Source organism: Armigeres subalbatus, unplaced genomic scaffold (assembly GCF_024139115.2).
Source record: "Armigeres subalbatus isolate Guangzhou_Male unplaced genomic scaffold, GZ_Asu_2 Contig561, whole genome shotgun sequence".
Classification (NCBI taxonomy): domain Eukaryota; kingdom Metazoa; phylum Arthropoda; class Insecta; order Diptera; family Culicidae; genus Armigeres; species Armigeres subalbatus.
In genome coordinates, this window is record NW_026943327.1 from 443,687 (window position 1) to 455,292 (window position 11,606).

The following is an 11,606-nucleotide window of genomic DNA, read 5'->3' on the forward strand; positions in this document are numbered from 1 at the left end:
CTTGAGGCAATTTGAGGATGCCATCCAACAGCTAAAGACCAATAAAGCAGCTGGTAAGGATGGTATCGGAGCTGAGCTCATCAAGATGGGCCCGGAAAAGCTGGCCACTTGCCTGCACAAACTGATAGTCAGAATCTGGGAAACCGAACAGCTACCGGAGGAGTGGAAGGAAGGGGTTATATGCCCCATCTACAAGAAAGGCGACAAACTGGAGTGTGAGAACTTTCGAGCGATCACCATCCTTAATGCCGCCTACAAAGTGATATCCCAGATCATCTTCCGGCTTCGTTGACGGCCGCTCGAAAACGGACCAGATCTTTACTGTACGGCAAATCCTTCAAAAAATGCCGTGAATACCAGGTCCCAACGCACCATCCATTCGTTGATTTCAAGGCGGCATACGGCAGTATAGACCGCGTAGAGCTATGGAAAATTATGGACGAGAACAGCTTCCCTGGGAAGCTTACCAGACTGATCAAAACAACGGTGGATGGTGTGCAAAACTTTCGGGCGAACACTCCAGTTCGGTCGAATCGCGCCGGGGACTAAGACAAGGTGATGGACTTTCGTGCCTGTTGTTCAACACAGCGCTAGAAGGTGTCATGCGGAGAGCCGGGTGTAACAGCCGGGGTACGATTTTCAACAGATCCAGCCAATTTATTTGTTTCGCGGATGACATGGACATTGTCGGTCGAATATTTGCAAAGGTGGCAGAACTGTACAGCCGCCTGAAACGTGAAGCAACAAAAGATGGACTGGAGGTGAATGCGTCAAAGACAAAGTACATGCTTGTGGGCGGAACCGAGCGCGACAGGGCCCGCCTGGGAAGCAGTGTTACGATAGACGGGGATACCTTCGAGGTGGTCGAGGAATTCGTCTACCTCGGATACTTGCTAACGGCTGATAACAATGTTAGTCGTGAAATACGAAGGCGCATCATCTGTGGAAGTCGGGGCTACTACGGGCTCCAGAAGAAACTGCGGTCAAAAAAGATTCGCCACCACACCAAATGTATCATGTACAAGACGCTAATAAGACCGGCTGTCCTCTACGGACATGAGCCATGGACAATGCTCGAGGAGGACTTGCAAGCACTCAGAGTATTCGAGAGACGGGTGCTGAGGACCATCTTTGGCGGTGTGCAAGAAGACGGTGTGTGGCGGCGAAGAATGAATGATGAGCTCGCCCAACCCAACCCAGTATCCAGAAGGTAGCTAAAGCCGAAAGGGTACGATGGGCAGGACATGTTGCAAGAATCCCGGACAGCAACCCTGCAAAGATGGTGTTCGCTACCGATCCGGCAGGTACGAGACGGCGTGGAGCGCAGCGAGCGGGATGGGCAGACCAGGTGCAAAACGACTTGGCGAGCGTGGGGCGTATTCGAGGATGGAGAGATGCGGCCTCGAACCGTGTATTGTGGCGTCAAATTGTTGACTCAGTGTTATCTGTTTAGATGTAGACTAAATAAATGAATTAAAACATGCCATGATACACAAGAAAGGCATCATCGCCGCTAGGTGGATTAATCTGAGTTTTTTGGCCATCTAAATTAGATTTTGTCCTACACAGAAAAAAAAAATATGAAAAATAAACAGCGCATAAAACTTGACATGCGGAAAATTACGCTATTCTACGCTGGAATCTTCCTAACAAGATTGCTTGAAACTTGTATGCAATATTGATGAATCACGTCAAATATTGTATACATTTAGGCTACATCCCATGTGGAATTACGCGAAAAATGGCGTTCCACTTATGTGCATGATTTTTGGCGTAAATTTCAGTGGATTTTTCTATCTGTGTAATACTTTTGCTAAATTCGAATGCTTTGTAGATTTTTCTATCATTATTAAAAAGATTTTTTTCCTTTTATAATTTTGAAAGGGTGTTTGGGTATTTTGAGAAAATTTAGAGATCCAGAAAGGATTATTAAAGTATTAAATGGAAGGCTCATGAGCAGAGATGCATTCTGCCCACATTTTTCGTCTAGTAATGGAACATGTGGGCATCTATCGGATAGAAATCAATCATGCTCGTATGTTTTTGCATAGTTTCGATTCTAGGGAACCTTTGATACCATTATCGTTTTTGCTTGCGTACCACCCCAGTGCACGCTGAACTGTGTTCAGAGCTCAAACTAAGAACAGTAAGGCACACTTTTGGCTCATGTTATGTTCAGAATGCATCTCTGCTCATGAGTAAGGTGTACCACACTTGTATGAAAAAATCATAATTATTTCTCCAAATCTCACTATGCATAATCATGGTAATCTAAAACTTTGACAAGAACTTCGGAGAAATTTACATAGAAATCTGTATCTTCAAGAAATCAAAGAAAATCCATCCTAAATCATTGGCACTTGTGACTCATGAGCTCCAAGGATTTTGAATTTCCTTGATGTATTGAAGATACATGAGATTCTGGTGATATTTTTAAACTCTTATGATTATCCATAGTGAGATTCCTAAAGGATTTCGAATTCATTTCACTTCAAAGTATTCAAACAGTTTTCAAAAGGGGTAAGTTCTGTTCTCTCCTAATGCCCAACAATATTTATATCAATTCAGATATCTGATGTAATCCCAATAAGAAGAAGAAGATATCTGTGGCAGAATTATATTGAGTAGCGATAACAAAAAGCTTCATAGAAATTTGGTGGCACATGAAATAGTAATTTGATATGAGCATCAGTTGTTGGTTAATTGCCCAAAGCTGCAACTTTCTAAGAATGTAATCAAATTTCCATATACCGTTGGTCAAATGATCCAATGCATACCTTTTTGGCTTCCCCCAGAAGTAGTACTGGGAGGTAGTTCCTGGGGGAAACGATGGCGGAGCCCAAGGGAGTTTAGTCGGTATTACCGGTACGGTCGAGTCCGGCACTTCCGTGTGGTAGTTTGGCAACTACAATGCACGTGTACTGGGTTAGTGTGTAAATGCATTCTCCCTTGTAAAAAAATACCTTTTTGATAAGAAAATTATTTTGAGCTTTTTAGTGGAATGTTTTCACCTGTCATAAGACGAGTTTATACAATCCCATTGAATTCCACCACTTAATTGTATCTTGACAGATACGTATTTCGACCTCAAAAGTAAGGCCGTCTTCAGTGTCTCGTACTTGACTCGACTTAAGTCGAGTCAAGTATGAGACACTGAAGACACTCCTGTCATAAGACGAGTTTATACAATCCCATTGAATTCCACCACTTAATTGTATCTTGACAGATACGTATTTCGACCTCAAAAGTAAGGCCGTCTTCAGTGTCTCGTACTTGACTCGACTGAAGTCGACTGAAGTCGAGTCAAGTATGAGACACTGAAGACGGCCTTACTTTTGAGGTCGAAATACGTATCTGTCAAGATACAATTAAGTGGTGGAATTCAATGGGATTGTATAAACTCGTCTTATGACAGGTAAATACCTTTTTGGCTTAAATTACATTTATGAAAACTTTGTGGAACATCATCTACTAATGATGATTATATGAAGATTTGGGAGAAAACCTTTTTTTAAAGAAAAATCAGGGCTGTTTTAAAAAGGCTCTTATTTCGCCAAATATTAATCAACGTTTGTCCCTATTCAATAGTTTAACAAACCAGTTTCGTTGTTAACAGAAAATACGTGAGTTTCCAAAACGTGTACATTAAGAATGGATGTCTAATCCGAAGCGCTATTCAAATGGTTCTTTGTTCAATTTCGCAAGTTGTTGTCAATCACGGTGTAGTAACTATAAATTGTACGGTCATATTGTTAATGCTTACGATAATTGGCTAAAAGACGCTTCGACATAAAACAAGCTCTATCAGATAATCGTTCACCACCGAAATTAATTAAACGAATAACTCTGAAAACCATTATCGAGTCAACTGTCTTCACCAGATCAAATATTGTTGAGAAATAAAAGTTTCCCTACGTGCCAAAATGTAGGAAAAAATGTTCAATTATGCTCCGTTTATAACATCCAACACTTCAGCGTGACCGCAAAACCTGTTGCAGCAATAAATTTCAACACAACCTTTATTATAATTCAAGCTCTATCTGGTAAAAGGGCGAATGTCTCAAGAGAGAATTCTCTTCGTCGACTTCCCCTCATTTGAATAAAAGTGACAAGCAGAGGATTTCTTTGCAGTTTATCACCTCAGAATGCAAGTTCGCATTGTTTTCTATCGTTCTGAGGTGATAAACCATAGAGAAATCAGCTGCTTGTCACTTTTATTTCAAAGAGGGGAAGTCGACGAAGAGAATCCTCTCTTGCGACATTCGCCCTTATTCCAGATAGAGCTTGAATTTACCAAATAATTTAAGCTCCACCGCAGAAACCACAAGCACCGAACGCCGGCTGAATCTGGCAGAAGCCACTCACTGTCGTTCATCTACTTTGCCGGTACGGGGTCCATTCAGCGATGCCAAAAGTGAATGCTTTTTCAGTGCTTCCGGTGGCTTTTGGCAAGATAGGCAAAGTGGCATCCTGGCTTCCTGGTCACGCATAACTCCTATTCCCCGGTTCGTTGTCCAATCGTCAGTACGAGACGGGGTCCAAAGTGGTGGCAAATTTCGCTCCGATCATTATCAGCAAATTAAATGCGACAAAAACCAGCATCGACAGTGATGTCGTTCCGCGCTTTGGCTTCCAGGATGATGGCATTGAGTGTGCACTTGTGCCCGACGTTGGTGGCCGGTCCCAGGTCCAACCGAGGGCAGTCCGAGTTATGAAATAGTTCAACTCCAGCACCAGAGTGATTACATGCAGCACAATGTATGGCACCAGCAGCAGGGTGTTTGGCTGGAAATAGGGTAATATTAGCGGGGCCTGAGGTCTGCGGGAGTGTTGGTTTGTTATATCACTTGACGCCACACAAGATCGACGTTGGAACGAGCGGTCTATGTTGGACGATTAGTGGCTTGCCGATGGAAATATTTTATACTGGTACTAGGGGAGGACAGATTCTACGATTCTGTGATGAGGGCAAAATATGTTAGTTCCTCATTTACGGAGAATCGAGTTTGTTTGTTGATTGTTTAGTGAAAGTAAACCATAATTAAAACCACAATTTATATTTTAGATTACAGCGATTTCAATCTTAAAATACTTCTTCTTCTAATGGTTTTACATTTCAATTGGAACTTGACCCGCTTTTAGGTGTGCTATTAGCGTTTCCATCAATGTAAACGTATAAGTATCTATTGTGGCCAGCGCAAAGGGTACATACTCCTCAGGGAGCTGAGAATGACTCTCACCCGAACATAACACTTAGGGTTACTGCTCCTGGACTTCATCTCTTAGCTTCGATATTTATTCCACGAAAAACAAAGCCCTGAAAGGAATTTGATTTGTTTCTTAGTTTTTGTGATTTTTTAGCAGTGAGCCGCATGGTAGCAAAAAGAGACGACGAAATTGGGGGTGTATTTCCGTGTTTCGCGATGAAATGAATGTATCTTCAGTGGGATGGAAAACGGAACAGTTTCCTATAAAATTGCAAGTTGCCTTTTAATTTTCTGAGTTATGTGATTCCATATTTTGTTAAATATATTTCGAGATTAAATTACTAAAGTGGGAGCATACCTTCAATAAACCATAAATTGCCATTCCATTAGATTGCAGCATGACCATCTCCGTAACGAAATGCATATTTCTGCTTATACACCGGAACCGACCCCCACCTGCTGAAGATATATTTCCGCCCGTGCCAGTTCGCTTCCGTTCGGTCATCTCATGAAGAGCAAAACACTGGCGGAGAAGAAAAGAAGCGCAACAATTGTCAACACAAACGAGATGAAAATTGCACAAAGCTCTAATTATCGAGGGATTTCCATCATCGCAAAAACCACTCAGTGGCCGCTGCTGCCTAACTAACGTTCGCTCGTACGGCACGGAATGACATCCACCGACTCACCGCTTCCACCACGTTGATCAGCACGGCGTACCACTTGATGAACAGAGCAGTCCGCCACGAACTGTTCAATCGGGTTTCGAATTGATGCAGGAAGCCACCAACCGGCAGCCCGACCCAGGTGGTCAGACTTAATTGGTGCTGATTTGAGAATGGGATGCGCTGCTGTTGCTGCTGCTTGGGAAGCCGACCGGAACATATCGATCGATAGCAGGACATTGTCGATCTGCCGGGCAGGCCGGATTTCTGGCGATTATTGTGTGCGGTCGACCGGACGGAATTGTGTGGAAGGAGATTTTCAAAGCTTATGTCAGTGGAATGGATTCTTTTTATGCAAAAAAATGGAACCTTGTTATTGACGGCCTAGAATGTAAATCAAGGGCTACCATGATATTTATTTTATTTTCGGTTTCAGTCTTTATGTAACAGGGACTCTCGTGTTTCTCACGTCACCGCATTTCAATAAGATTTAATCCTCATATTGTACCTAACAAAACCAAGGTGAATGTATCGGTTTTGATTTTCTTATTTCCAGCCTTATCACCATGGGGTAGCTCCATACAAGTAGGAGGGGGAGGGGTCTCAAGCTATTTCAGGAACTTTTAAGGATTTTGACTGGATTTGTTGCTTATAATCAGGATTTTCAGCTTTCAGTCACATGAAAATGTTGATAATTTTAAATCATTGCCAACGTTTTGATCCGGAAGTTTGGATCATCATCAGGGCCTGTCAGACCGCATCATGCTGTGCGGTTTTATTTTCTCTCTTTGCGGAAGGAAGTTTTTAATACTACCCGAAGCTATTTTAATTTCAACAGTGCTTCTCAGCGCTATTTGTACCCACTGATCCCGTTACGGTCTTTGCAAGGACCCGTGCCTTCGTTTTACGTTGAACCCGTTTGCGGAAGTAAAATTGTGACAAGCGGTGGTAATCTTGCAGGGACACCGTTCTGGGTTAAAAACCTCTTAGAAGGTCACGTCTCCACGCTCAGCAATGAGTATTAATAAAAACAAGAGGAAGGGGGAGTCTTTGAATGCTCCACTTCCTTCTAAGAAACAAGGTTTCAAGACCGTCCTGCCAAAGCGCGGAAAAAATAGAAGGAAGCTGGAGAATTCAGATATTCCTTCTAACTCTAATATCGGAAATAATTCTTCTCCTATCGAACGAGCAACCAGTTCGATTTGATTAATGATGAAATTGAGCAAATCGAATCTACCTCTAGCCCAGGTGATTCCGCCAATTGTGGTATCTGTTGCCGAGTTTTCTGGCTTCCGGAATGAGATATTGAGTAACCTTCAGGGGATCAAGGTTTCATTTCAGATTGCTAGGAAGGGTGACTGTCGCGTTTTGCCGGGATCCTTTGACGATCGCAATCGTCTTTTTCAGTATTTAACTGAGAAGCGCCATAAATTCTTCACATACGACGACAAAACTGAGCGATTGTTCAAAGTCGTTTTGAAAGGTCTCCCTAGTGACGACAAATCACGGGATGTTCTAGCTCTGGAATCACTCTGATATTCTAGCTGCTCCACTTTGTCTACTATTCAACCTATCACTCCAGCAGAGTAAATTTCCTGTGCAGTGGAAATGCTCTACTATGTTCCCAGTTTTCAAGAAAAGCGACAAACATGATGTGAGAATCTACCGTGGCATTACATCACTCGGAGTGGAGTCGAAAGTGTTCGAGTCGCTGATGAACGATCGAATGTTCGCTTCCTGCAAAAATTACATCAGCCCCTATAAGCATGGTTTCTTTCCCGGCCGCTCTGTGGAAACGAATCTTACCAATTTAACTTCATTTTGCATGGGGAACATGTGTAAAAAAATCCAAATAGATGCCGTTTACACAATTGATTTAAAAGTATAAGATTGCTAATGTCGCTCCTGTTCGCGTGACTAACATCTAGGTTACTTTGACCTGGCAGCCAAAGTACCGGTACTACAAGTGTCAAACCGATGTTGGTGATGGAATTAAACATGCACTACAACATGATGCATAAATTATGGCCAATTGATGCTTGTTGAAGCATAATTTGGCAAAATAATTTAAATGACTACAGCGCCACTAGCGTTCTAGTAGGGGAAAATACCTATTCTTGGCAGTCTAAGACATTCGCCAAATTGAATGATAAAAATAATGAATAATTACACTAAAACACAGGTACAGTTTAACTGGTATACATTTGTATGCTCTTTCTTTGATGATTGGTGTTCACTAAATATAACAGCTTTTACCACAAACTCAGTAAATTTAATATAAAGTAACAGGTCAATATTTCTTCTATTGGCATAGCAATTTATATTATCAGCAATGAGTTTGCTCCCTTTAGCAACTAGACATGGAAGTAGAAAACTGGTAATGTATTGGTGCCAAATGCTGATTGTTTATATCCTCGAGTAGTAAAATTCATTCATAATAATCGGCCGCACGCTCATCTCGCTTCACTCAATTTTGGAAAAAAAATTGATTAATTATCAAAACTGGCTTAAAATAAAACATTAGCCTTGGTATCAATTTTATGTCATGTAGACAGATAGGCAAAAGCATGTAAACACATTGTAAAACAAATTTAACCCTTATGCGGCCAATCAAAAACAGACGTGAATGGCAGATAGGGTACCCGTGTACCCAGATATTGACATTTTCATAACTTATACCATTTTCAACCTATTCGAATAATGTTGGCCATTTTGGAGAAGGGAGCTTATATACTTTTTGTTTGCTGCCGAGATTTACATCTTTTGTCTTTTTTAATGCCTTACAGTCTACACGCGTAAGCAAACGACCATCAACCAGTTTCAAATATACAACTTGCTCTTTGCGGTCCTTAGAATTGAAGGTCCTTACATGATATGTTTGGTACATCAAACAAAATCATGGGGGTTGTGTACAAGACACGACTGCTCGACGTAAACTACGTAAAACCAAATCTATACACATAAGAATGAATTTTTGTGTCTGCCCGTATAGACTAGGAAAGTACTGAACCGATCGGCCTGAACATTTGTATGTAGAGGTTTTTGGGAACTATGAAGGCTCTTATGATGGTATTAGACCACTCCTCTTCTGGAAGGGGAACTCCCATACAAATGAAGTACAAATTTCTGCTATAATCGAGAAGTGATCTAAAAAATAGAATCCAAATTTGCAAATTTCGAATACTTAACCGCCTTTTAAATAAATTGCAAATGGAAAAACCAGATTAATCCACCTAGCAGTGATGATGCCTTTCTCGTGCATTATAAAATATATTGAAAAAATCACTTTAAAAAGGTCAAAAAAGCTCTTTGGGTGAATAGATCACATTTTTCGATCATTTTAATATTTTTGCCTTGCCACTATTCAAAAACAATTGTTTTTTTATTTTTTTTCCAAGGGGGACCTGTGGGAAAAAACAATGATTTTTCAATAATTCCGAAAAACAATGATCGGGCCCATTTTCAATAGCAAACAATTCCCTGTCGAATGCAACTTGTTGCGAGTAAATCGGATAATTCTAAGTTCTAAAACGTGTGTCTACAAAATTTGTACACATACACATACATACACAAAAAAAACAAACGTCACCTCAGTTTGTCGAGCTGAGTAGATCGGTATATAACACTATGGGTCTCCGGGCCTTCTATCAAAAGTTTTTTTGGAGCAATCATATAGCCTTCCGGTACAACTTTGTTGTACGAGAAAGGAAAAAATGCATATGTTACAAATATGCGATCGTGGGTAAATAGTACAATAATTAGCGCAGCGGCACGTTTTAAAAAATACATTATAAAATACAATATGGATTAACTGTCCAGACAGCGCGTCTACAATTGTTTTAGGGCCGATTCCCACGTAGTGTTTTTTCACCAATGTAATATTAAAGTTCAATAAAACTAGTTGTATGTCATACATTGATTTTGCATGTCTTTGTGTAATAATTGTACAAGTACATTTGTGAAAATTAACAACACAATTCACATAAATATCAATGGAAAAAAGCCGCATAATATGGAAATAATGAGGTGTATGAAAACGAACGTTATGTTCAAATCACCCAAATGCCCAAACTACACCATCATTCCACCCAAACCACCCTACCCAATAAGCAGTTAGCCTCAATGACACGCCTCTTCTTTCCTTCCAAAGCAGGAAAAAAATGGCAGCAAACGTAACGAGCGCACGAGAACGCATGTACGAATGCGATTTTATTTCAACGATGAAATTTTACAACTGTGTTGATGCGAGCGGATAAAGTCATCGGCTTCGGTCTCTATAGCGCGTGTGTTAGTTTTCGTGTTCCACATTTGAAGCTTTGGAAAGCTTTGCTTGAGAGGTTAGCATCATCAATAAAGCACGAAAGAAGCAACACAAACTTTAATGCTGTCAGTATACACGGTGCGAAATTTATTCACCGAATGTGGAAATGCTACACACTTACTATGTTTCACTCAATATTGTCCGGTTATTTGCCGACTTTCTTTCTCATGTTTTTTTTTTATTCTACAGTTTATATTCAACACCATCCCTGCTAAATGGACACGGTCGGTTAAAGTGGCTGGTCCTTATTGCATGATTTTCTCAAAATTGCACGCGGCGAACCTTTCATGAAAGGTACCGCCGCGCTTTCTACCGTTTACTTGATTCTTATGGATGAATAGCATTGCGGTGTATCGTTTGTCGCGGCCGTACCTTTCGACAGTCATTCGCCGCGTGAAGTTTTGTGCAAGTACCCATTTGGGAACATTACAAACGCCGCGCAGTGTATCATATCCAGAAAATCTGACAATAAAGTGTTCGTGAAAGTAGTCGTTAGATTATTCGCTGTTGGTTTAAGCAAGACAGAGTATATGACAAAAAAATCAACCAGCAACTTGCGGTGTTTGGTTCGAAATGAACGTTTGTCAGCAATGGAATAATCCTTCTAGATTTTCTACTAGATGGCTTTTTGCTGTACTATAAATCTCGCATAACTTTTCAAAAGGGCCTAAGTAACATTTTTTAATGAATTAATTTGAGTACTGCAATCAACAGAACAACAAGAAAACTATTGATTGCAGTATTCAAATCAATTCATGAAAAAAATGTTACTTAGGTGCTTTTGAAAAGTTAAGCGAGAATTCATGAAAAAATGTTACTTAGGTCCTTTTGAAAAGTTATGCGAGAAATGTAATAGAAATGCATGAAGCCAAATAGGACTTTTTGGGAACTTGCAAGTGTTCTTATTGTTAAGTTGACTTTTTGTAAATTTATTGGTCAATACTTAAAAGGTGCTGTAAAAAGAAAAGTGCATACTTAGGTTTTCCAAATCTGATGCAGACTATCTTTTGAAAAGGGTCAAACTTGTTTTTACTGATTTTTTCAAATGGATATAATCGATAAACGACGCTTCCTACAAAAAAGTGTTGTATGGGTGACTGTCGCAAAATCATTCAAACTTTCTAATAAAACTTTTTGAAAACTCTAAATAGAACCCTACACTAAAAAAATCAATTTAAAAAAATAAAAGTCAATTTGCAAAAAAAAAAACGCTCTTTTTGATTTGGAAGAAATTTTGTCTCAAGATAGGTGATTATATTCCCTACCAACCGTCCATACATCGCAAGCCGGGCACTTTTAAGGGAAAAAAGTTTTTCTAACAAAAACTTTTTCTTGACAGAATTGATTTTTTCAGTGTCTTTAAGGGGTGGATTTAACATATGTATACATATATACTCATATTAAGTATTCCTG

At 40.2% G+C, this 11,606-nt stretch overlaps 1 protein-coding gene across 1 annotated transcript; it reads right to left on the bottom strand.

The window, feature by feature from the left end:
* Nucleotides 1-4,297: 4,297 nt before the first annotated feature.
* LOC134204389 (uncharacterized) lies at nucleotides 4,298-6,241 on the bottom strand. Its single transcript, XM_062679205.1, has 3 exons — nucleotides 5,897-6,241; nucleotides 5,566-5,730; nucleotides 4,298-4,785 (listed from the first exon to the last, which is right to left on the bottom strand). Exons 1-3 carry the CDS (start codon nucleotides 6,110-6,112, stop codon nucleotides 4,522-4,524), a joined length of 645 nt encoding a protein of 214 aa, XP_062535189.1. The 5' UTR covers nucleotides 6,113-6,241; the 3' UTR covers nucleotides 4,298-4,521.
* Between the last annotated feature and the right edge of the window lie 5,365 nt (nucleotides 6,242-11,606).